Source organism: Chironomus tepperi, unplaced genomic scaffold (genome assembly GCF_022539635.2).
Source record: "Chironomus tepperi strain 1889 unplaced genomic scaffold, CSIRO-AGI_Ctep_v1 contig_219, whole genome shotgun sequence".
In the NCBI taxonomy this organism is placed as follows: domain Eukaryota; kingdom Metazoa; phylum Arthropoda; class Insecta; order Diptera; family Chironomidae; genus Chironomus; species Chironomus tepperi.
The window spans coordinates 1473911-1501795 of NW_027226341.1; the positions used below are offsets into that span (position 1 = coordinate 1473911).

At 27.4% G+C, this 27885-nt stretch overlaps 1 protein-coding gene across 1 annotated transcript; it reads left to right on the forward strand.

Annotated features, from left to right (window-relative positions):
* The first annotated feature begins 4717 nt into the window (after window positions 1-4717).
* Window positions 4718-26466, forward strand: Pgant2 (polypeptide N-acetylgalactosaminyltransferase 2). The gene is made up of 9 exons (XM_070640416.1): window positions 4718-5537; window positions 18323-18642; window positions 20271-20317; window positions 20425-20476; window positions 21363-21430; window positions 23414-23983; window positions 24727-24844; window positions 25425-25594; window positions 25666-26466. Exons 1-9 carry the CDS (start codon window positions 5409-5411, stop codon window positions 25968-25970), a joined length of 1779 nt encoding a protein of 592 aa, XP_070496517.1. The 5' UTR covers window positions 4718-5408; the 3' UTR covers window positions 25971-26466.
* Window positions 26467-27885: the final 1419 nt, after the last annotated feature.

The window sequence follows — 27885 nt, forward strand, 5'->3', positions numbered from 1 at the left end:
ATAAATTCTCTCACTTAACAATTTTTAATGAGAGAAATTTTTCCTTAAATTAATCGAACTTTTTTTTACAATTTCTCGATAATGCGTGTTTATCTCATTCATTATGCATAGTTTATTTAATTTTATTTACACTAAACGAATTTTAATTTATTTTTTTATTTAGAAAAGATGAACACTTTTATTAATTTATTCCAAGAACTAATTTTCATTTCCAAAAATTTCAACTAAGTTTAAAAATGCAAATTTTTTCTCTTTTCTTTCAACTCCTCTTTCACGTTCAAAGACTTTTCATTGAATGGAACAGTCGTTTGTAAGGAAACCCAATTTTAAGTCACATTTTTTCTAGGCTAACATTGAATTTTCCTGTCGTCACTAACACTGTCTTAAACTCCGTCTTATATATTCCTTATTTTACATAACAATTATCCTTCTGTAGAAAATATCAAAAAAATTCTTGCACTGTTTTTCATTCCAACTATACTCCACGATGGTTCCCGCAAGTCTGAATGCGAAGGAACTTTTTCGCAAACTGTTTTAAGCCTTTGCATTATTTATGAGGCTTGTTAGTGGTAGTGACTCGTGTTTTTACAATCAAAAAAGCACGTTTCTTGATCCATTGCTATGGAGATCGCTTAACAGACAATGTATTGAAATAAACGAACCATTGACTCTTTTCTATTCGGTAATGCGCGTAAAGGAATTTCAGTTCATACAATTATTCATATTTTGACCATTTTTTGCGTATAACAAATATTTTTGATCATTTAAAAGTAAATTTGTCAATGAAAATCTCTTCCATTTTATGATACTTTTCACTTGTTTGTCCACCAGACTTATGAAATATTACTCCTGAATCTTCCCCCTTTGAATTTATCATTTCAAATCGATGATTTATGTTTACAAAAATTTCCCTGATTATTTTGTAAATAAATTGTTTAATCGAAGATGATCCATAGCGACAAACAATTTGCTTTCTATCTATTTGTTCATAACTTTTTTTATTTTTTTTGGCAGCGATTTGTTGAATATGCTCAAATAATTAGGTGAAATTTTTCTTTACACTCATACTATAGAAAAATGATTTTCAAAGTATTTGTCAATAAGATGTATGCGTAATGAGTCCTTAGTTACTCACCTCAAAACCACGTGCTTTTCTTTAATGTTTTTGTTTATTAACACAGAAATATAAATATGTAAAAAAGTAGGTCAACAACTGTATAAAAAAATTTGGTGAAAATTCTCTAGCAGTTTATTGCAGATTTTTGTCAAAGATTGTTAACTCTAGTTGATTTTTAATACCAAAAAATATACTTTTCACATACAATAAAATATTTATAAATTTTGCTTAATTGCTTAACCGGAACTATGATTCGATGTTAAACCTAGGTAACTCCAAAATTGTTTTCATATGACTCTACTGCTAACCCAATCACAAAGTTTGTACAAATTATTCGTTTTCGCATCTAAATGACATTCTTAAAATCGTTGTAAGCCATGTAGCATTTGGAGCTCCTCGGCACCTTTTCTCCTTGTGGATTCCATCTTTGGTCAATCTCAGGTTTATTGCGCTTTCGCAATGTGCGATCTATCTGTCCATATCTTTATGTGAGTATCGGAAGATTTATGTCCTCCTAAGCAGATCTTCTTAATAATACTCAATTTGCACTATTGCTCAACAATGGAGAAAAATTCTGGCTTAAATTGCTTAACCGTAGAAGTTCTTGAAATAAGCAGCAAGCTTTTAAAAATTAAAATTATTTGAACATACATATAAGCTAAATAAATGTACGTTTAAATAAGTTTAACAACTTGAAAAAATTCAAATAATTTCAAAAATGAAACAGACTGAAAATGAAACTGAGCTTTAAGTAAAGGAATTTGGTTCAAATTTTAGAAATTACATAACTCTTATCCCATAAAAATTGGATTCATGAAGTTTATAAAATGCTAATATAATTTTATTTGTTGATTTCGAAAATATGAATACTTACTTTGAAATAAAAGACGACATTGTATTCTGTATAAGACTTTGAGTTCAATTAGAATTTTAGAGTAAATGAGTCTAAAGCCTTGAAATGTTTATTTTCTATTAGGAAAAAAGAGAAAAGTGCAGAAAAAAATAAATATGTTTGAATACAATACAGATTGCATATGCGATTGACTTTCCGAAGAAAAAAACCAGTAACAAATAGAAGAGTAATTTATTAGCACGCGGAAATGAATGAAAGTAAGAGTTTGGTGTAACATTTCAGTTTCTTGGATTCTTTCATTCGGCGACTACTTGAACATTTGTGTATTTTAAAATGAGAGTAAAGCAACATAACAGGATATTTTATATCCTTACAAATTACATAAGGTTTACTATTACTGTAATTCTCATAAGATCTTATCATAGCTTAATCTGTAAAAAGTCTAATGTTTATCTGCTTATAATACAATATTTTTGAAAGGAGAAAAAAAAATATCCGTCAAGTTAATTACATTACTGTAGTTATTATGGTCGTGATCACTTAATGTGAGAAACATGAATAACTAATTTTTACTTAGCAGAAAAAGTGAATGAGAGCTCATCAGTGTAATGATCAAAGAAGATCATGATGTATCACAAATGCGGTAGTAGGAACTACAAAGCACACGAGCAAAAAATATGAAGAAAAAAAAACAAACAATCACCAGGCAGATGGTTATTTAAACTTTATTCATGCATTCAAGATGTGCATAGAAATTTTTTCGTACTTTTATATGTAACAAAAAACAAATACATTAAGCATAAAACATATAAAGTCAGCAGAAGAGCTGACTAAGAAATTGAAAGTTGTTTTGAAAAGTTGCATGGAATTTAAAGTCTGTTCCGTAATGTCAGTTCTCACATTTGAAAATTTATTTTATTGAATTTATTTTCAGTTTAAAGTAATACATATATTCAGTTTATATGCACATATCGATTAAACTTGAAAATCTGCCAAATGAATCAATTTAATTCAATTTTTTATTCATTCGAAAGTTAATTCGGCACAATTAATAAGGAAGAGTAGTTTAAGGTTCCAAGAGTCTAAATTTTTAAGTATGTCAACTTTTACTTTTAATGATAATAAAAAGTGCATTGAATTTTTACCCAACTTATAACGAAAATATTCGTTTATTAATAATATTATATTCAATATTTTAAAATCATTATTATTTATATATTAACTTTAAATTTCTTAACATTAGTATGTATATCCCTTGTTCATCTAATCAATTAAAGTACACATAATACACAGAAATCCGATGCGGAATCTCTTTACAAATGAATTTTTTGTATTACTGATTTTAAATGAATAAGTGAATGTTCATCTATCTTATAGCTGTTTTTTTTTCAAAATCAATTTGTAAGTGTTGTTAAAGCAGCATATCAAATTTAATATCTTCGTTCCTCATTACTAGAAGAAATCACAGTGTTTTAATGATTTTCTTTTCTTTTGAATGTCATTTGTCAGTAAAATTGATCCAACATATATCATTATTTCAGCATAATCCATGACTCAGGCTAATGATATTTCATGATTGAAAAAAAAAAATTAAATGAAATATTCATGAAGAAATGTGATGTAACAATACAATCAACATCAAAGTAAGTCAATTGTTTAGCGCATATTATGCATGCTGCTATTATAATAAGAAGTGGCATTAATAGATCAATACATTTTCTCAACAGCTGATTTTTCTTGAAGTGCTGGCATGTGTTATATCTTCGTCATGCATATGATTATAAAGTTATTCGTCATCTTTAAATATTTTAGCACTGACACCGATTTCAGTTTCAAATTATTTGTAATTAAATTTCAAAGCTCAAAATTCTTAAATTTTATTCTAAAATTATTTGAAATATACATACAAATTTTAAAAATTCGTCTTAATTTTTAATGTGTTTTCATATGTAAAGCCTAGATAAATCACAAAAATCGAGAATGATTGGTAAAGAAGTAAATGACTGTGAAAATAAAAAGAGACAAACGAAAATGTGCCAACAGTAGCACTTTTGGTTTCATTTCTCTCTTTTAATCATAAAAAATAAAAAATTCATTTTAAATCAGCTACTAACCTACCTCAATACAAGTGGGTTTTTTCGTTGCTGTGTGGCTCAAATATATAAGCACACTTAAAAAATTTGCAAAAGATTAGTTACTTAATTTTTTACCAAGTTTTTTGTTTTCCCGCAAAAAAAAAAATTCCCACTGCGCATGAACTATAACAGATGATTGTGTATCCTTATGAATCGAGGGGTGCGCCGATGTTTTCAAGGAAGAAATTTTCATACATACTTTATCCCCCTTTTGTTGTGTTTTCTTCACTATTTCCATTCAATTTAGTGAAAATTCGATTCAAATCAAAATTCATTTTTGAACTGTGAATAAAGAAAAGTTTAAAGAATATTAATTTCAATAATACACTTTTTTGTATTTATTGTTGAGGCGTGGGAAGCCTTAGATAGATATTAGTTATAGGTACTTAAAAATCAGCATTTTCAAGGACTAAAGATTTTGCTGATAGAAAAAGTAAAAAATTCCAAAATGTTGCAAATAAAATCAACTTAAATTCATTGTAAAGTTTTAAAAAAAATCTCGTGATGCTTAAAATAATACAATAATGAAGCTATAAGCAAATGAAAATTACTATCATAAATGATATTAACTTTTTTTGTCAAATGTGTACTAGTCATTAGCAAAGTAATTTCGACAATAAAATTGGTAGCTTTAATATTTAATGGACAGATTTGAATTTTAAAATTCATCATTTAGTCTGGAATACAAGTTTGAAGTGTCAAAAACGCTTTCGTAAATGACCTAAAATTATATTTAAATATAACCGAGAGAAGTATGCTTATTAGACCAGAATGAGTCATTTTCAGAGAGATGAACTTAACACAAATCTTTTCGGAAAGTGAAACATAAACAGAGAGTTTGAATATAAAAATGTGAGAGAAATAAACGTTGTGAGACTTTGCTTTATTGAATGTCTGCTTAGTGTCTGAGCAGTCGTCGATGTTTTCACATCGATTTAAATTGACGAGAAAAATTGTAAAATAAACGCTTTGAAGTTCCTTCCGCATATTATAAAAAGAAGAATCAAAAAGAATTAAATCAAATAAATCATTTCTTGTGAATGAATTGAGTGCGTGAATAAAAGAAGCAAAGAAAAAAATGAATGAAAATAATTTTGACGAAAAACTTCGATTAATTTTCATTCTTCGTCAGTGAAAAAAGAAAAGTTTTTTGCTCTTCATCTTTTTTTTTCATTCATTCAATAAAGGATAAGAAAATTTCATAGAAAATCAAACCCATCATTATCAAGGAATAAAAGTTATAGAAAATTTTAAAAAGTTTTAAGCAGAGTAGAATAATTTTAGTGAAAACAAAATAGTGAATATGCCAAAAATTAGGAAGTTAAATTTGATATCCTTGGCAAAAATGCGACGAAACGTGAAATTTTTCATTGTATTTTGCATCTCATGGATGTTTGTGCTATTATATTATTTACAAGGATCTGCAAATAAGGTAAGCTAATTGAGCAATGAACGAATCCTTGTTTTCCGATATTTTTTAGTTTAGACTAGTGGAACTAAGTGTGTAGAAATGTGTGATTGGAAGTAAAATGAGAAGAATTACAATTTCACATAAAATTTATTCAAATTTATTTATTTTTTTCGAATGAAATTAAAAATTTAAATTTGTTGAATGTGAAATGTACATACGCCTTGATATTTATGTTTTAATGATATAAATGAAATATTCTGAGCAGTTCACTGATATCCCTTTTAGCGTATTTATTTGTATAAGAGCTCAGAAATGAAATGGGAGCATCATATAAAAGTAGCAGCGAAGGATGCTGCAAAAAAATATCTCATTTCAATGAACATTGCGTTAAAGATTTCATTACACATTTTAACTTCTGTATATGTTCTGATGTGTACTCTCTTATCAATTTTAATGTGCACACACATTTGCTATTCGCTCTCATTTCTTTTTATTTTATTCTACATAATGTTCAGCTGATGTTCCAAAATGTTGTATATAAATTCATACATATACGAAGTGATAATAAAAATCTTATTAAATTTTATTATTTTACTTTTACTTTCTTCCATTTTCGAACTCTTTTATATTATTTCTTCTGACTTTGCATATTCTTCTAAATCGCGAGATGATTTTTTCAAACTTTGAATGAACAAAAATATACACCAACGCACATTGCAAACAAATAGGTTGTTTTTCTCCCAGAATCTAACAAAAAACACACATGTGAATATCGGAAGCTACTCTTTCATCATCAAATTATCGACTTAAAAATAATTCATATGGTGCTTGTATTGAATAATTTATTTTGAGCTCAGAAATGTGATTATTATCTTACATTACACCATCGAAATGTGAATCGTATTATAGACAACTCGATTTTCTCGAATATAAGTAATGTTGAACATTAAGAAACAAAGTAAGGACTTAATGAATAAATGTTTCGTGACTTAATCACTTAAAAATTATTGATATTGGCCAGATGGAATTCAAACCATCATTTTGGTACTCAATATAATCTTTTGTATACAATTTCAGGAAAATGAATTAATTTGTGACGAAATTAAATTTCTCAATAAAAATCTAGACTTTTGCAAATTTTCCAGTGGCATGTTGTTTACAATTTACCTCATTCTCATTCATACCAACTCATATAATTTTATAACCCACATAAAAAGAAAAATCCAATATTTATTTCATTCTAAATAAACTTTAAATGTCTTTTAACAAATCAGCAAATCTTTCCAAATCGCATGTTATTTACAATTTACCTCATTCTCATTCATACCAACTCATATAATTTTATAGCCCACATAAAAAGAAAAATCCAATATTTATTTCATTCTAAACAGGCAAAATCAAAACTTGAAATAGTGTTTATCTAGATGAAATATTAATGATAATAGTTTCAAATTATAAAATCTTTGCATCCCACATCATCCTTGCTCGTTTCATAAAAATTTTGAAGACTACAAAAATCTCGAAACAAATTTGTCAGTTTAGCCTACACAATTGCTATGTATTGAATTCCCATTTTATTTTTTAAAAACTAATTCATTTTTTGATGTACAGTGCGGACAAAGACCTTTCTCTATTCAATAATAATTGTTTTAGCAACCTTCGAGTATTTGGGAAAGGATGATGTCTTGTGGTGGATAATTTGAAGATTTTACGCAAGGTTTTATTATTTATGAGCTTTTTACTAAGAAATAAATAGTTTTTCTAATAAAACTAATAGAAAGTTCATTTTTTTACATGCAACTATTCACTTTTTCAAAATTAAAATAAAAATCATATAATAAAAATATCATCATCATTTATTGAAACTGTACAATACTACAAATTGAAACAAAGAGAAAGATTTTACTAATTTGATTAAAACGACACTAAACCTTAATATGCTTGCATGGACATGCATAAATCCAAAGATCTTTTTGATTTAGATATAATTATAATTTTCTTATCATGGTCTCATACTTTTTAAGAGCAATTACTTGATGCATATTCATTGAATATTTAACGCATGCACGTCACATAATTCAAATTGAGAATTGTATAGATATACAATAATTAATTATAAAGCAGTAAAAATATCAACTCTAAGTGACGAAACACTAATTAATTATTTAAATTATGCATGTAATATGTATGCAAATAAAAGAAGATCAAGACTTGACGAAGGAACTGTAATTTAATGATTTGTGTGCATTACTGGCATTGTATTATGAAGTGTTGATAAACTTTATACAAAATGTACAGTTTCTCTAGCCTTTTCTTTTCTTCCGCTCATTTCATTCCAGTCTCTTTCACATGCGAGCGTGCAAAACAATAATTAAAACTCTTAATGAATGCGACCTAAGTAATTATCTTAGTTTTATTAAATGCACACATAAAATGAGTGAAATAAGAAGTGTGTATGTTATGCATATACACATAAATATTAGAGAGCATAATTTACGTCTAATTTATGTCATTAATCATTTAGATCATAGCATAAAGCATTGTATTATTGAGTTAATAATGTTCTTAAATCTGATATCACTGATTTTCCAAAATGTAAGTAGATTATTTTATTTAATTAATGTTAGTATGTTCAGCAATGATTCTAAGATAAAGCTTGAGAATTAATCAAAACTAAGCAAGGGTGTAGCTAAATATTCTTCGAGGGAGGTTTTGGTGAGCGAAGAAATTTGTGCCTTTTTTGATTTATTCCTATAGAGAGTTAATTTGTTTCTTTAGTACTTCCAGCTACGTGCCTGTCATTTTAAACATTTTGATCGCCATTTTGTAATCTAGTTCCTTACTATTTTCGTTCTTTTTCACAATTACATGTCATTTAATTTGACATGAACATAATTACTTGCTTAGGTAAAATTAGTTAATGACATGATTGCAATTCAAATAAGGTTTAATAATTTTTAGAATTCTGTAGCTCAAAACAAATGTTTGCTTTCATTAAGAAAGCTTAATGGAATAAGTATTTGATTTAAACGAAAAACTTTCTAGGATTATTTAAATTCGCAAAATTGTATAATTTAAATTTTCAACCCTTTTTCTGTTTTAAATGTCTGGAGATTTTCTCCTTCAAACTTTCTTAATATATTGTATTTACATATATCCATTACCAAAACTCAAATGAAAGGCAAAAAGTTTACTTTATTGTAGATTTTGCATGTGCCTTCGCATAAAATTTTTATTTTAAGTCTTATTTGTTTGCGCTTTTTAAGATTGGATTTGTCTGAATATCCCCAGCATTTGTAAAAGAAAACTTTTGCGATGAGTTTCTTAAGAAATTCTTTTTCAAGAAAATTTGAAATCTTAAGCAAACATCCAGCATGAAATTTGTTTTTGGGACAACATTTCAGTTGTTTAATGAAATAAAATTAATTCAAGGTACACACAATTTTTATTAAAAAATTCCATTTTTAAAATTATTTCGAAATCATTCTGTTTTTGATTATTTAATGAAGGAAATTTTGTAATGCTAAGAGGAAAAGGAGGTGCCATAAGATACAACTAAAAACTGCAAGCAGCGCATCTAAAATGCAGGAAATTGAAGTTTGCTGTTCTAAGCCGAACCGTACAAATTTGTTACGGAGTTACAAATTTTTGCTAGGTGGGGAAAAGTGGGTCTAAAAACGCTTCAATTTTTTCAATTATTTAATTCATTCCAAAAATAAAAGTTGCCAAAAAAATCACAAATTATAAAGCAAAAAAGGTTATAGGTTAAGGTAACACATCTAACTTTTCAATGATTTTTTTTTTCAATTTTTCTACTATTATTACATTGACTAATGATGCGATGGTCTTTAGAAAATATTGATTGCTTATACATCACAAAAATAAGACTTTCAATGCCAATAAACTTTTGCAAAAATACTTATTCATTTTGGTAAATCATCGTATAGACACAAATTTTCTGGCAATCAAACAACATAAATTATTATTTTTGTAACAAAAGAGAACTTTTATGCGATTTTGTATTTTGACACTGAAGTAGTGCAATTCTTAGTTATGGCTTTTGACTCCATCATGTTTTTACAGCTTAATGGACAAACAATATATATGAAATGCAAATAACAATATTTTTTTCTATTTCAAACTTGAAAGTATGAAGCTGTGTTCACTGAATCATTTTTTAAAACTATGAATTTTTAGCATGAAAAATATATTCAGCCACACAAAAAACTGAACAAACTATTGGTATTATGTGCATATTTTTGCACAAAAAATTCTAAAAATCGTAGAATTAAAAGCAGTGTTGACTGATGCATGATTTTCAAATGAAGGAAAATGTTTAAGGTTTGAAATGCACAAACTTTGTTCAACAAGCTTTAAATAAATTACTAAAAATTTAAATAGAGTTTCATAGTCAGAGTAATTAAACTATCTGCGGCATATATGGAATTGACACTTGGTTTATATAAAATCCTATTTTGTTTGTTACACAAAGGTTCATCCTTCCTATTGAGTAATTACTTCAAAGGAAATAGTTGCATAATATGTTCGACAGAAAATAATTAAGCTGATGCTTTAATTTATAAAAAACCTAAGCTCTTTGTTCAATTTTATAATAAACTTAATTAAGTTTTTGTTCATTGCAACGGCTGTTCCAGTTTCCAATTCTTTTGTTGGCAACTACTTTAGCGAACTCTGTTCAGATTCTTCTGTTTATTTGTACCAACCTACAGTGTTCATGTTTTACTCTGTGAATTGTTTGTTATAAAAGGTGGAAAGATAAAACATTTCATAACATCACCAACTGTTTCAAGCTCTTCATTGTTTTCAATTCTGTTTTTTGCTTATTATATGCATTCATGGTTAACATTGCTTGATGTAATAGTAAAGAAGAGAAAAAAGGTAATGAAGAATAAGGCAACTGATGATCATAATAATGACAGTAACGATGCATCTTTTGCTGTGAATTTTACTATGCAAAGAAAAGTAAAAGTGTGATTTAACATTGCCACTCAAGTGCACCTATTGTTCTCAAAAATTCCATTCAACATACATTTGAATTTCAATTTATGGATTTATGAGAAATGAGTTTACGATTTAATTTATGTTAAAATATGATGAATTGCGAGATGTAAATTTGCATTTTATGACCTTAATTATTTACAACTAAATTGGATGTTGAGATAATTATTATTGAACTGAAACCAATTTTTGAATATTAAAAACAAAGAAAATTAAAATTCTTTGCTTCACGTAAATGAATTCGTTAACAAATGATGAACATAAAAATGGAACAATTAAAAATAGTTGTCGAAATAAATCAACTCTGTAGGAAAGTGAAAATTTTCACCATGTACATAGTTGTCACTCTGACTCGTAACAGTAAATTTTAATTTTAGGGACGATAAATATGTATCAAATACTTTTCACTAATGTACTCATCAATCAATCTTTGTTACGAGTAATTTGCTCCAGTAACTAATTAAAACATCATTGTGAAGTAGAAAGTTTGGTTTACTTTTCTTATTTTTACTTTTAAGTAGTGTCAAGAATCAATACAAATATACTTACTAACTTATTTCGCTGGCCGGACAGATCAACTGTTATGGTTGGATGCCTTTTGCCAATTACTAATATCAAAAGTTACACTGTCTCAATCAACAATATACGAATATATTGTTCAATATGATCATGAAGAAAATAATAATTTTTGAGTGCCATAACTTTTATTTTATCATCAAAAATCAAATATTAAATTAATTTATGTCTCTATCATCTGAATATAATAACTGTAATTTAAGCTTAGCCAAGTAATTAAATATAATTTACACTACATTAAGTACCTAAACATTGTGGCAATTCAATTTTTTAATGTTAATTAACATTTAATTTTAATGAATGATAATCATCTAATCACAGATCGTAACTGATGAATGTGGGACTATTTACAGTCATCATAATCGTTTCAGTAACGACCATCATACTGCGTTGGTAATTGCCACATTTTTGCTATTTCTTTGCTTCACTAACTATTACTTTTTCGTATGTCTTCATTATTAGTGCCTGTTGTGTCAAGTAAACTTTTTTAAATTTCAATTCACAAAAAAAGTATTGCAAAAAAATTTCATAATTTCATTAACCGAGTTTATTAAATTCAGGTCAAAATTTAGATTATACATTCAAAAACATGTAATGAAATGAAAATTTAGTTGATCAAAGAGGTTAATGTGCTAAGGAAAAGAGACCGAAGTGAAATATTCTCATAATTCAACGGAATTCAACAAAAAAAGTGGCAATGAAGATTTAATAATTTTGAACCTTTAAATGTTAAGTAGATCATAAATTCATTAAGTCTAATTGAGGTAGTGGCTTTATTTAGCTTTGATAATTTAATAACATAAAGTGCATCTCATAACTGGAGTTATGAGACATTACCTTGAATGGCAAATTACAGCCTTTAAAAATAAATATCACCTTGAAGATTAAGAAAAAAAGTTTTATGAAAATGAAAGTAAAAGTGCAACATGTCGGCTTATGATATTGAGCACATCTGTTTTATTTGTTTATTGCATCATTAATGATTTGCACCCTACAAAATGTTTATTTGGTGTCATACTGGGTGTGTGCACAATTATGCGCAAAAAACACGAAATTGTTATTATATAAAATGGATAGGATAGAAATAATGAGCTAATAACAAGAAGAGGAAATTGTAAATTTAATGCCTGTACTTTCTTACATAGCAGCACAATCTTCTTTTTTATTTCCATTTCAATGTCACTCACATCATGTTGACCTACAGCAAAATTGGCTAAGGTAATTGCTAAAGCCTCATTTTTATTCGAAAATACTAAAAAAGTATTTAAAAATGAAGTCAGATATGTAGAAAGATGCATACAGAAGATATTACACGCTTTCATAAAACTGATTTAAGAAAAGTTTACGCAGTAAAATAGTAAATTGCTATTCTTTTGCATCTGTTTCTGTGTAGTACAGAATAGGACCAAACATAGAAAGATACTTCAATTTATTGCATAATAACTAGAGCAATGCTATAAGCAATGAAGCATCTGACACACGACAATAAATTTCTACAGGATGTGACATAACGACACCAATGCGTTTAGCTCAATGGCTCAATTAAATGAAAACACAAATATGAAAAAAGCATATAGATATCTACAGCCAATTTAAACACAGCACTTCCGAAAATATAAATGCAAAAGTAAATAAAATAAATAATTTAATTAATATGTAAATGAGAATGTGTGTGGAGTGCAATGAACGACAAAATAAACCACAAAATGTAATGGATAGAGAAAAAGAACTTTTTTTTCGGTTAAATAGTGAAAGTTTTTTGCGATGCAGTCGTTGAGACTCCCACAATATACAGTGTAGTTTTATAATCAGCTTTCAAGTAGCTTTTAATTGCAGATGAAACTTTTTTGATTAAAATGACTGAAAATTTGCATTTTTATGAAGCGACAATATCAGAATATTCTATTAGCGGATTATGGATCTGGTTATAATTGGTATACTGCTATATATACAATAGCGTCTGACCCTTGTTAAATGTTATAATTCAAACTTGTGTACATAAAAAAACATTTTCACGTGATTTAATTTACAGTTTGCCAATTTGGTAGTTAACCACAAATATATTTATCAATTTAATAATTCATCCGTAACGCACCACAATTTCACACATTTAATACATAGATGCTAATGGATGTGGAGACAGAAAAATAAAAGATGATTAAACCTACTTGATTTAAGATCAAATTTTAAAGAGAAATGGATGATAATAGAAGTATTTTTAAATTAATTGATGCATGTTTTATTAAATGCTGATCAATCAGCCATAAAGTGTTTTTTTATGATCACTTAATACGAGAAAATGTGAGAAAAGAATGAGAAAATAAAGAGTAATAAAAATAAAATGCCCTACTTAATCGCTTTTTTTCTCGTTGTTGTATTTTCTCTATCTAATCAATGTGTTTTCATTAGACCGTGACACTGGATATAGCTGAACGTGCAAAATAAGAAACTTTTTCCGCTATTATTAAAAATCACCTAAAAAGCACTCACGTAAGAAGAAAGAGAGCTTGCGTCACGAAACAGAATTGAAAGTGAAACATGTGAGATTGAGAGAGTATTAAAATTTAAAGCTATTCTGCAACAGCACGTCTAATATTTAATCTAGTTGAAAAATTTATATCAGTTCATTCACAGATTCTGAGTTTTATTATTTTTTTCTCTTCTTCTCTTTTGATATTCACATTGAAAATTTTCCCAAAACAAAATTTTTTCAGTCTCCCTCTTGTGACATATTCCTTTGAAGGAATGGTAGTAGTGCATAGTGTAAAAAAATATTAAATTCGTATGGGTGAAGTGAAATATGAGAAAAATTTGTAATGAGACATAAAGTTTATGGTTTTTCTCATTTTATTTTTTTCTTTAGTATACCAAACGACATGATGGCATAAATTTTGTATGTAACGCACCCTCAAGTGAATTTGTAATGAGAGCTTTCGACAAATTGATAATATAAATAACTAAGAAGGAAGAATTTTTTTTATGAATATAGTGTTAAAGATTGAGAAATATTGACTTAAAAAAATAATGTCAATTCTTATATGGCAGTGTATGAGTATGTAAATTTTGATGAAAAAACTTAAGAATGCAAGAAGTAAAAAGGAAATGAAAACATGCAAATTATCTTAAAGGAATCGTGAAAAGTAAGGAAAAAGAAAAGTTGCGGGAAATGTTTTACTTTATTTGTTTTAATGTTGAATGTTTTGATAAACGTGATAAAAATAAGGAAATGACTTAACTGTAACTTTTAAATCCAAATAAAGTAGCATATCGTTAAAATTACCATGCACCATCTTGATATATTTGCATAACTTTAATGAGTTGTTAATAGAAGTAAGAAAAAAAAATTAAAATTCATTCAAAATAAGGGAAAAATTGCGATTTAAAATTCTACAACAAAGCTCTTACGTTAATAAAAGAACAGTAAAAATAAATGAGAAAAAAAATGTAAAAAATATAGAAAAAGGAAACGTAGGAAAAATAAATTGAAATCAAATTATATATACAAGAAGGAAGACGGAAAATTTCAAAAAGAAGAGATAAGAAAATTCTGATTATATGAAAATATATTCGCATTTTAAGACTTAACATGAAACAGACGAGTTTTTTAAATTACAAGCACAAAATAATTTTAATGATCATTTGTACTTCATGGATATTCGTGCTATTAAACCATATGAAAATTTTAGAAAATCAGGTAAAAGCATTTCCAACACGATGGTTTTATTCTTCTACTGTTGTGTTAATTTACAATAAAAGCTTTTTGTTGTCAACACGTTACATTAACTGAAAGAATGTTTCAAAAAGTTTGCGGCATTTTATTAGCAGAAAGTGCTATATTCGCTTACATCGTTATTATGATGTTAGTATCATTACACGCTATAGCAGCATTGTCACAACTTTTTTTGCAGGCCATCACGATGAGAATTATTTGAAGTTAATAATTTTATAATTTGTCAGCAAGCTGATCAAATGTCAAAAACAGAGTTGCGATCTGTCTGTTGCCTGTTAAAAGGCATTGCCTGCAAACAGGCAACGTCTGTCATAGAAATTTTTGCAAGAAAAAATTTGTTTGTGATGCCTGAACTCAGACAAAAACTGTGATATATTTGTTGCCTGTGTCTGTCACAGGCAAAGTTCAAAGAAATAATGTAGGAAAATTTGAAAAGTCTAGGCTTTTTTCTATTTGCCATCACGTATGAACGTGTCTTTTATGTACATTTCTTAACTTGAATTTTATTTTCCATTTTTCCGTTACAAAAAATATGGAAATATAATTTAAAAAATGTATTATTCATAAAGTTTTTCGTTCGCAGCAGTGTAAATACATTTTTCACCAGTAAAAAGTTTTTGGTTTGCCTCAGAAGCTAAGTTTAATGTGCATAAAAAGTTTCTTAGAAAACTTGCAAAAAAATTTATAAGAGGAAAGTTTTTCGAATTGTACGCAAGTGAATATAAATGTTATAAAAATGTGTAAAAAAACGTTCAACATCACTTTTGCGCTCTCAAATGTGATAAAAGCTAAAAAGCTTGTTCAAATAACTTGATGCTAATTCTTTTTTACATCTAAGTTTATAGCTGCTTAATTAAAAGTTTCGAAATTAATAATTCAATGAAAACATTTTACTTATACTAGCTGAAGGAAAGTTAATTACAAATAATGAGTCTAAGAGTATTTTGATTAAACGAAGCTTTTAAATTTTCCATGAAATTCTCAGTTGAACTAATTAAATTCCTGACTAAATTTCATTGAAAATTTTTGAAATGATAATTAAATCAAAAACATTATTAGGTAATTACATTTTTCAATTTTAATAAAACATTATTTTCAGTCAGTATGAACAGTTCATTTACATCTTTCCAAATTCATCTTCGTAACATTAATGTACTGATGTAGTTACATGTTTATGAGAGGAAATATGTCACGATTTTTTTCATCCCTCTATGACGAACGACTATATTTAGTGATTTATGCCATTCTCTTTTAAGCTCTTACTTTTTATCGCCCTAGTTATTTTTTTTTCGTCATTCACTTCATAAAAATATCATCATAAAAAATTTGCTAATATACATTTTTGAGCCTCAATTTTTTTCTAAATTATTTTTTATTGAAATCTTGGTAAAGCACTGTGTATGATATTAATTCAGTCCTTTAAAGACGTCTAAATTATGAACATCAAAATCGTTACAATATATATAGTTCTGTTCTGGCCACTTAAAATTTGAATTTTATTGGTTTCAACGAAAAATATCCTAGAGATTAAAAAAGTTCGAAAGGAACTGACTGGAAGAAATATAAATGGATGTGAAAGAAGGTTAAATATTTTGAGATAACAGAAGTAGACATGTACATAATGGAATGAAGAAGAAAAAAATACGATAAATGGAGAGTGAGAGTGAAAGATGTAGTTGTTATGGTAATATATGTACAATAAGAAGTGATCTAAATAACAATGGCTAGCTTTTACTATATTTTATTTTGCTATAATAATATTTCGTTACTTACACAAAATCCACTTGAATAAAAATGAGCTAAAATAGAGATTTATGAATTTTGTCAGAAGCACATGACATTGATTTAGAATAAAATTTATTATTTATTTCAATAAATTTATCACAAATTGGATTTAAAAAAGTAAAGCACTTTTCAATTAAAATACATTTAATTAAGTTAATACATCTCTTTCTCGAACATACCAAAAGCAGAAAATGACTGGGACTGATTGTGACAGATAATGACAATACATAAAATTAATTTTATGTTCATTAAGAACGCTTTGCCGAGAACAGTTATAAATCTTTAAAAAGGGAAAAATTTCATATTTTGTAAAAAATCTATTCAAATGATCCATTTTCTGTCATTTTTATTGATGCTTTAAAGAGTCAAATTCATTTTTAAAAGGTTAGAAAATTTAAAACTGATTGTATAATACTTACTCTATAATTTTTTTGAGAAATCGTGACCATCTCAACTAAAACTTTCAAATACCATGCAAAAAAAAAAAATCAAATCGCAACAACAATAAAACAAAAATTATAACAGACGTACAACCGGATTGAACCAATTTACATCATTGCTATTTTATTGGTATGGCAGATAGTAATGCCGAAAATTGTTACGTTATAGCCCAAAAGAAAAAGTAATAGACGTAACCAAATAAATGCTTAAGATAATAACATTGTGATTCTTTATAATGACGCGTTATGAAAATGTTTGTTTCTATCTACTTACCTGACGATTTATTGCGTGTAAAATTTGATAAATGTTTTGATTTGAGGCTCAAATCTAGCTTCCAGTTATTTATACAAATAAATAATGCTTATGTGTCACAATATAATTATGCCACATAGGTTATAAGCAAAAAGATTAATTTTAAATAATTTACAACTGAAGTTGAGTTTTACCTAATTGTTTACAAGAATTAAAGATTTAATATCTATTTCAATTCAAACATTAATTTCAAAGAAATACCTAAATAATAATTTAAATAATACATCAAATAAAACTTAAGTGTCTACATTTCTCACTTTCTCTGCTTGTTTTTGCTTTTTAATTTCCTTTTAAACAATACTATGAAGAAAAAAAAGAAAAGCTTAACAAAATTATCTTATTGTCATCATCATTATAAGCACGATTGTCATTCTCAGTAGTCACAACATCAAGAATAAAATAATAATGTTACAGTATTAAGCTAAAATTGTTTGCTTCCCCGCGGCAACTGTGATGAAGACAGAAACAACAAAATTATGCCGAAAAAAACTAAACGCCATTTCATGATAAACCAAGAAAGAAAATAATACATCAGATGAGAGAATAAAAATAATGATAATCATTTTCCATTTCACTATGAAGATGACGAGATGAATGTCATGTAATGATAATATTGCCTGTGATTATGATAATTTTTCTCTCTTTTTTGTCCCTTAAAAATTCTTCTTGCGGTTTACTTATTCACTTCAACATGATCCCTTTTTGTACCGCAAATTTCTCCCTTTTCTCTCTCTGTCATCTTTACTTATAACACTTGTGGTTTGAAAGTTTTCATTCTATAGAATGTTTCTGAAGTATTTTCAAACCAAAGATTTTATATTTTATGTGTTTGACATTTTTTTGTGATTGTAGATTAGAATTTTTACTTACACTATTTAATTTCTTGAAATTTTTGAGTCTATGACTGACTTTAACATGTATCAATATTTTTATCTCATTCCAGAATGAAAATAGAGCTTTAAGATTACGCGATGGCGTTGTAACATTATCAAATCTCATAGGAGATGATCTTAGTGCTTCCACGTCACCAAATAATAATATTAATCTTCACAATCATCATCATTTGGGTTCATTAGCGTCATTTTCGTCATCAGATGCTGCTCCTCCACCGCGTCTTTCATGGGATTACTTTGATGAGATTGGATATATTAAAAGGGGAGGATTAAGAACAGGAGAAGATCCTTATATAAGAAATCGTTTTAATCAACAAGCCAGTGATAGTCTTTCCAGTAATCGTGATATTCCAGATACTAGAAATCCGATGTAAGTATTTTAAGAATCTGCTAAGTGCAGAATTTTTATCGATTTTTATAATATGATTACACATCATAAAATTCAATATTATTTTCGCATCACAATATCTCGTTTCTACATTTTATATATTGTATACAGCATTTTTGTTACTGAGTTAAAGTAAATTTGAGTCACGTCACAAATATGTTTAAAAATGTTTTTCATAAACTTTCAAAAACAGGATTCATCTTTTCCATATCTGAATTTTCCGCACGACCTATAAATAAATTTAAACAGTATTTGTGATCAAAACTTGTCATATGTGTGTTTATCTTTTGTCATTTTATACAATTGGAAAATTTTAAGCTACAGAGAATATGCATACATATTTCTGCTATGTTATTCTATACGCCTCTGGTACTTATTTTTATATCGACGCTTCTTCATATTTCTTCCATTCAATCTCATGTCTTGAACGACATAACATATTTATTTACAATTTATTCTGCAATAAATTTATATCTTTTACAAACACATGAAAATTCAATCCTTTTGGGATGAAGAGAGCTTCATTTGCCAAGAATATGCAATGTTAATTTTAATAAATTAATTTTTGCATAATCTAATTAAATAAAAATTTCTCTCCAATTTATGTATGAAGCATCCAATTGACTTCGACTTAATAAGATAATATTCTTAACCTAAATTTATTCAAATAGTATTGGAATTTATATTATAATCCAAAGGGGAGATAAATCCATATAAGAACATTTTCATGTTTATATTTTAAGCTTCTTCTAGCATTTTTTCATTCAAATGGAATCGCCTTTTCAAATATTCTCTTTCAGAATTTTCACACTCTTATATTTAGCGATAAGATATCAATGTGCTCGAAAATATATTTGTATTCATCGTGTGAAACTTTCCTTCTTTTGTTCTTTTCCCCTCTCATGTTTTTTTTTCGAGGATGACTATCTCTTTGACTTCTTAAAGGGATGCCTGATTTATAATATCTTACAATACCTATCACTGTCATAAAATATTTATCACTGTCATAGTCAGTAACTAATGTCCCTAAAAATCACAAATCTTACATTATTTAATTCAAAAATGTCTTTAATATTCTCTTGTCAACCTCACATTTTTATCTTCACTTCGACATGATTCAGTATCGTTTCATGAAAGTGTATATGATGGTGAAAAGTCTATTTCTTCTTCATAATACTCTTCTTTTTCTTTTACTTGAATTTCGATCCTATTTTATGGCATCATCGTGCATTTTGACTTTTTATTCTTTATCCGTTTATGGTTTCATTTACTGTACCTTCACTATCTTACTTTTTGTGATATTCTATTGAACTGGATCTTTGGTAGTCGTATAAAAAGGTCTTTTTCATTTATTTCGGTTTTGAAGCTATCCGTCAAATATTACACTATATTTTGTAGGTGAATTTGGTAGAAAATACAACTGTGTTTTTAATCCGTATTAAAACCTAGCTTGTATTTTTTAGAAAGTAAGTGAACTGATACTTAAACATCACAAATTTGAATTTGTCAAAAACAATAAATTTTTATTCTTGAATATTTTGCTACAAAAAATTTACTATATACTGTAAGTTTTCATAGTATCACTCATGTTATTAAAATCTCATTAACAGGTGCAGGAGGAAAAAATGGAAATACAATTTACCTCCAACGAGTGTAGGTAAGAGTAATTGCCAAAATAATTACTTTCATTTTTCCAAAGGAACAAAAAATTTATTTTTTTCCTGTATTTTACATTCATTTTGTTCTTCCTGTATTTTCATACAGTTATTACATTCCACAACGAAGCTCGCAGCACACTTTTGAGAACGATAGTCAGGTAAGGAAAATAAGTTTGAACAACGGTATAATGTGGATGAGGTTACTCTGCATGCTATTGCTATGATAAATCAGCATTTTTGTACAGTTGAAAAAGCAAAGCATAAGAAATATTATAACAAACCAATTTGAGTTATACATATAATGAATTGAAAGAATATTGAAAAACTCAAGGTATGCATAACTTTTGCATTGTGTTCAATATGTCTGATCTGTTAAAATTTCAACAAGTTTTCAAATAAATGAACATCAAATTTTAAAATTTCATAAAATAAATCTTTCAGATCAACAGAAAAAAACATCTTTAAAAGTTTTTATGCCATATTAAAAAATTCCTCTCCTGTTTTTTTGTCCAAACCCCTGTAGAGCTGAAAGGTATCACGAATAAGAACATAGGATATTAACAGAAATGGGAAAACTTTTCATGTACTTTTTAACTCTTTTTTCTTTTGCCGTTCTTTTTTGTTCCTTTCGATGTTCCAATTTTTCTTTTCTTACCATCATGACATCTACTTATAACTATAGTATGTACTTTTAATAAAAGTAGGAAGGAAGAAAAGAAAAATTGCTCTATAATGAAATGTTTTTTTGCGATTTATTAATAAACCTAAAAGCGAAAGATATGAAATTAAGGAAAAGCAAAAGTTTGTTCAAACATCCGAAACACTAAAGAATGAATTTACCTTATTTGCAAGGTTTGCATTTTCTTGAACACAAGATGAAACGAAAACAAAAATCGAAAAAAAACTTTGAATTGAACAAAGAATTTTAAAGGTACAAAAGCATAAATTCAAAGAATTTTTAATTACATTTATTTTTGGTTTGATGAATGAAGAAAGAACTAGAAGTAGTCGTATGGTAATAATTTTTTATTTGTTATTTTCTAGTGTACTTAATAGAAGTCCAGAGCATCTAATTAAGGAAATTATTTTAGTTGATGATTTCTCCGATCACCGTAAGTATGAATTAAAGTTAAAATAATATTATAATAAAATTTGTCTATATTCGGCTGTAAAAAACTTTAATTTTTATTTAAAAAATTAGTATTTCCTCCAACTAGTACATTAATACATTAAAGTGCTATAAATCTTCATGTGAAAAAGGGATTTTAAGGCTGTTAAAATTCCTAAAAGGCTGCGAATTTGAAAATTTATTTTATTTTATATTCCTATGAAATTTTAATGGCATTGTTATATTGCTTCCACATATACTTCTCATTTTATTCAGAGCACGTGTAACGTTGCTAAAGTAATTTAGTACCTAACTAAATGCACAAATTACTGCTCATAAATTAACTTAGTTTTATATTTAACTTAATTTCTTTTCTATTTTCCATTAATTGCTTCGTTCATTCAGATAGAATTTTTGCAAAATATTAAATTTTCAAATTCCAAAAAAAATATTCAATTTTATTTCAACCAAAAGAAGAAGCAATTTGTTACAAGAAGCTTAGATGCATTTTGCACCAAGAAAAATTCATTATGTTAACACATTTAAATTGTACAACATTGCGGAAAGCCTTTATGCACAGGAGATAAAATATGGAATGCATGAAAATAAATCAACACATTGTATTCATAAAATTATTATTTTTTTATATTACAATATAAATCTTTTAAGATTCGAAGTGTTTCCTACAATATTAAAGTATTTAAGTATAGCTCTAAAGTAAATCGCGGTTTACTTGTGGTAAAGTTATGAATATATAATACTATCTTTATTTTAAATGTTTATAATATACAAAAAATCAAATAAATTCATATTCATATGAATATTGACAATAAAAAGATATAGAATATGAAAAATATTTTTCAAACATCGTTCTCCGAAGATCAAAGTTTGATATGCACAAAAATTCCAAACAGTATGCTAGTTTTTATTATTCTGATGCAGAGTTTACCGAAATAATATAAATGTGGAAAAAATATTTAACCCATTTTACAAAATTGCATTCTACTGGGATTGCTTGAAAGAAAAAGTCAAATGGATTTGTCGTGTTTCTGACATTATAACACTGCTACATATCAATTTTACAATGGATGCTATTGGGAGGCTTTCTAGTGTCTCAGTTGTTATTCCTTTCTGACACTCATGCTGGTGATAGAAAACAAATTGCGATTGCATAATAATCAAATTGCCAAATCATTGAGAAATCTATAAAATTTTGAAATTATCATGCAAATATTCAGAGTCATAATAAAAAGCCAATCGAAAAACAAAGAACGAATGATTTTATTTATAGAAAAGTTTTACAATTCAAAAATCTTTGTGTTTTGCAAAAGAATTGAGAAAATCACACAAAAAATCAATGTTGAATCAAAATGTGGTTAACCCAGGTTAACCATAAGAATAAATGACTCGTTTTTTATTAGAGGTTACTTCAAAAGTTTTACTTACGTTTCGAGCATACTGAATGTTTATCAGAAATAAAAATTCTGTACCTTTATTTGGAATTTAATATTAATCGAAGCAATTGATTTACTTACGCTCACACAAACTTGCGATTATACCAACGGCTTTTCATATACTCATGAAAAAAATAAAGGTTCCGTTTCCTTTGTTATAAATTTACATTCACCTATGATTCGTAAAACAAGTAGACCCGATAGTTGGAAAAACTTTAGGTTTATAAATCATGAATCATTTCTAGAATTAGTAAAAATAAAAGTATAAGATTCTTCAAATCTCAAAAGTAATCCTGAACCGTAAAATTTTATGATTCTAAGCCTTTTACTACAAAACTTTGATTCATTTACATAATGTAAAATGAAAGCATAAAACTTTTATTTAACATAGAAAAGTTTAAACCCTAAAATACCTACTAGGTCTGAATCTTTAATATTTCTTTTCAACATTTCATTTCATGGTATTATTCAACTGTCAACCATCATAAAACTCAAAATCATTCTACCCACCAATATGTGCTATTTTAATGTAGCTGAAGATGGTTTGGAGCTTGCAAAAATAAATAAAGTAAAAGTAATTCGAAACGAAAAACGAGAAGGTCTAGTGAGATCGAGAGTAAAAGGAGCGGAAATTGCAACAGCAGAGATTCTCACATTTCTTGACAGTCATTGTGAATGTAATGAGGATTGGTTGCCCCCGCTCATTGAACGTGTCGTTGAAGATGAAACTCGAGTCGTATGTCCTGTAATTGACGTCATATCAATGGATAATTTTCAATACATTGGAGCATCTGCAGATCTTCGTGGTGGTTTTGATTGGAATCTTGTATTCAAATGGGAATATTTGTCTCCCCAGGAGCGACAAGCTAGGCAAAAAGATCCCACAACTTCTATCCGTACGCCTATGATTGCTGGTGGGTTATTTGTTATTAATAAAACATATTTTGAGAAACTTGGAAGATATGATGAGAAAATGGATGTGTGGGGCGGCGAAAATCTTGAAATATCCTTCCGTGTATGGCAATGCGGAGGAAGTCTTGAGATTATTCCATGTTCTCGTGTTGGACACGTATTTAGGAAAAGACATCCATATACATTCCCAGGTGAGTACAGAATGTTGACATATTGTATTTACAAAAATCCTTTTCTTTTTATGTGTTGTGGGAGTCAAACTTTTCCTAAAAAATAAATCAGGGCAAGCACAAAAAAAAGAAAATTTAGAAATGTATATTTTAAATACTACAATTAGGTACCAAAAAAGCTCAATTTGTAAAATTATTATTTCTTATTGTTGCTGTAATTTCATTTTCCTCAATATTTAAACAAAGTATTAGAATCTTTCGAAATGATTCCCAATAAGCCTACCGTCAGTTTTCTCTGACATTATAATCTCGTTTCTTCCTTTATTTTTGTTATTACCTTCTTTCCTTTTTTGAGATTCAAACATTTGGTTATGAATTTGATTCTCATAAATAGCTCATAAATATCTAACAAATAAAAGATAACATGAAGAATAAAACTTAATTGAATACGATCATATTTTCAATTGGGTATCTTATTCCTCTTAATTCTGATTTATTTCAACTTATATTCAATTTTTCTTCTTTATTTCCAAATAGTCATGTTTATGTATAAGCTGTAAAATATTTTATGACTCAAATAAAATTTTAAGTGAAACAATTTAACAACGCAATCATAAAGTCACGCCTAGAAAAACACTCTTTTCATACCGTCCAAGCGTGAAAATTTAAAAATGATTTTTTTTTGTTAGGAAAAATGTGCCTTCTTTCAATTTATCCTATAATTTAATATTTATTTCCTTTCTCTTATGTTCATTTCGTGACAGGCGGTAGTGGAAATGTTTTCGCTCGCAATACACGTCGTGCTGCTGAAGTTTGGATGGATGACTATAAACAGTATTATTATGCTTCTGTACCATTGGCTAAGAATATTCCATTCGGAAAGTAAGTTTTGTGCAAACGGCACATGTGAGTGAAAATTTATTTCCTTTTTGTTTTCAATGCCTTTAAGAAGGATCAAAGATTTGTCATGCTGTGTGTGCGTGCCATTTTTCATCCTTGTATTTTTGTAAAAAAGATAAAATCTTTGGGGTGAAAGCATTAAGATTTTTCAGTTAAGGTGTTTTCAAAAAGGAAATATTTTATCATTTAATATCTTTTAAGCTTTTAAAATTTTTATTGCCATATACAAAAATATCTCTTTAAATATTGAATGGAAAATTGTTTTTGTGAATTGTAAAGCAGGTTTCTTCTTTAAAACGCAACATTAAACAAATCAGTAATATTTCAAGAAGAACATTCTTGACATTGATTTTTAAATAAACAAGTGTTCCTGCTTTATCACATTGTACATTGTTTCCATTCATATATATTTTGTTATTTAAGAGTTTACTGAGCGTGCACATTTCAATTCTCAATGAGCCGTGCATTTATTTTTTCACACTCAACTGTTTGAACTGTAAAAGAAAACAATTCCTTTAATCGATTTATTTTCTTTTTGATTTTTCCTGAAATTATATTCTAGCATTGAAGATAGATTAGCATTAAAGGAAAAACTTCATTGTAAGCCATTCAAATGGTATTTAGAAAATGTCTATCCTGAGCTTATCGTACCCGAAACACAAGCTAGAGGAAGTATAAGACAAGGGCCGTATTGCGTTGATACATTGGGGCATTTAGTTGATGGAACTATTGGTATGATCTATCATTATCTACGAATGAATGATTGTGTTAATTGTGTGAATTATTTTTTTTTTCTGAAATAGGATTGTATCAATGTCACGAAACGGGCGGCAATCAAGAATGGATTTTTACAAAACGTGGTCAAATAAAGCATATTGATTTATGTCTCACACTAGTCAATTTCACTCGCGGCTCAATGGTTGTGATGAAATATTGTGATGAATCGGAAAATCAACAGTGGGTGATGAGAGATGGAGGACTTTTGCAGCATAGCAAAATTAATGTATGTCTAGATTCACGGTTGGTTACAGAACGTGGAATAACTGCAGAACGATGCAATTCTGCGCTAGAGACACAACAATGGCGATTTATGTCGGATCTGTCATGAAAGTAATTTTAAAAAACATTCTTGTTGTTTTATATCCTTTTTATTAATAGCATAAATGATGACAATGTATTTGATGTGAATTTATGGAGACCGTTCAAGATATTTCATTCTAAACAAACAGTTATTTAAATGAATCTCAGAAGAGTGTGTTTTGTTACAGCTTAAATACTCCATAGATTCACAATATAAACGAGAATTTTTTTTTAATTTTTGCTCAATTTCTTCTTATGTGATTTTAAAATAAGGTTCATTAACAGAAAGAAAAGGAACAAATTGTAAAAGTAGGAAAGAATATGAAATTGTAAGACATGTTTTGTAGCCTAATAGTATAGACTAAGTTAAATTAATATGATGTTACATGAATCATGATAAAGACAAAATTTATAGACAATTTTTTTAGAAGTTAAAGATTTATTGTTATTTAATTTTTATTTTAATTTTCTGCTAATTATTTCAATCTATTTTTTATTGTACCTAATTGCTAATGAATTCATAAAACAGCTCAATTAAAACTCTTTTGGTAATTTACAAGAAATAACATTGTTTTTGTGATAAACATTTAATTAAATTATTCTAAACTTGTATCCATACTAATTTTTTTTTATTTTTTAATGTCTTTAACTTTTAAGAATGTTCAAAGTAATAAACCTTAAATTTTACTAATACCTATTTGCTCTTTTGAATTTATAGTTTACAAGATTGTAAAAATGATAAAATAATTCCATAACTTTTAAAACCAATTGATATTGGAACTCTAAACTTCTTATTAATCAATATTGTCTTCGATGAAACTTAACTTATGTAAATTATTATATTGCATTATAAATATGAAACCAAAAATGTTAAATTTTGTTTCCATTTTATGTTCTTTTGAACATTTTATTAAATTGTATAAAAACATCTGAGAATTAAAGTTCTGAAGTACATTATATATTATTAAGCAAAAGAGATATGAGTAAAAAGGTTGTTAATTAATTCGTACACAAAATCAAATTGTGAATGTAAAGTATTACAAAATGTATGAAGTAAAATTAGAATAAACAATTTTTTTATATATGTCTTATGTATATTTGATACAATGTGTTATTTTTCGGACATGGGAGACAAATGGGGATATTTTATGTTCTTTTATTTTTCAGCATGCACTTGACATATACAATGGAATTTATAAATTTAGGGACTCATCACATTTTCATACTTTTATTTTTCATTTCACGAGATAATTTTTTCAATAAATTCATATAAAAAACTCAGTACTTGAAGTGTATTCAAGCTAGATTTGATGTTGACCTGATGTTGAAACAATCCAATTTCGACTCCAACAGAGCATCGGAATAACAATTTTGTTTACATTTAAATAAAACCCTTGAAACAACCTTCATTTAAATACATATATGCGAAAATATGAAGCAACAATAAAGATGGACGAATAAGCTGCAATATAATTTTCATTAAACAATGCATATTGAAAAATTCCTGATGAACAATAAACCAAAACAAAAAAGATTTAGCAGTTCCTCCAGTAAATGCGCAAAATTTTCATTATAAAATATTTTATAAATTATTTCATGATAAAAGAACAAAGAAGCGATGGCACAAATATTTTCGTTTAAGCGTCTATAAAAATGGAAGGAAAAAGAACAAAAGGTTTAGATTCACTGCATCAAATTTAAAAGCTGTAAGTAAACTGAGTTAAATTAGGTATGTTTATTATTTTTAAAGAAAGATGCTTTATAATTTTGTACTTACTGTATGAAATTTTGTTAAATCTACTCATGATTTTACTGTAAGTTAATAATTTTAAATCCTGAATTTTTGAATATTTCTATGAAGTAATTCACCTCGTTTTTTTTAAATTAGAATCCAAATCATAATTAAACCTAATACAAAAGTGTTATGCACAGCTAGAACACAT

Excerpts from the sequence above, each read along its gene's own strand:
- Pgant2 (XM_070640416.1), top strand. The coding sequence starts at position 5,409 with ATGCCAAAAATTAGGAAGTTAAATTTGATATCCTTGGCAAAAATGCGA. Across the intron at positions 5,538-18,322 it reads TACAAGGATCTGCAAATAAG|AATGAAAATAGAGCTTTAAG; the intron begins GTAAGCTAATTG and ends ATCTCATTCCAG. Across the intron at positions 24,845-25,424 it reads AAGAATATTCCATTCGGAAA|CATTGAAGATAGATTAGCAT; the intron begins GTAAGTTTTGTG and ends ATTATATTCTAG.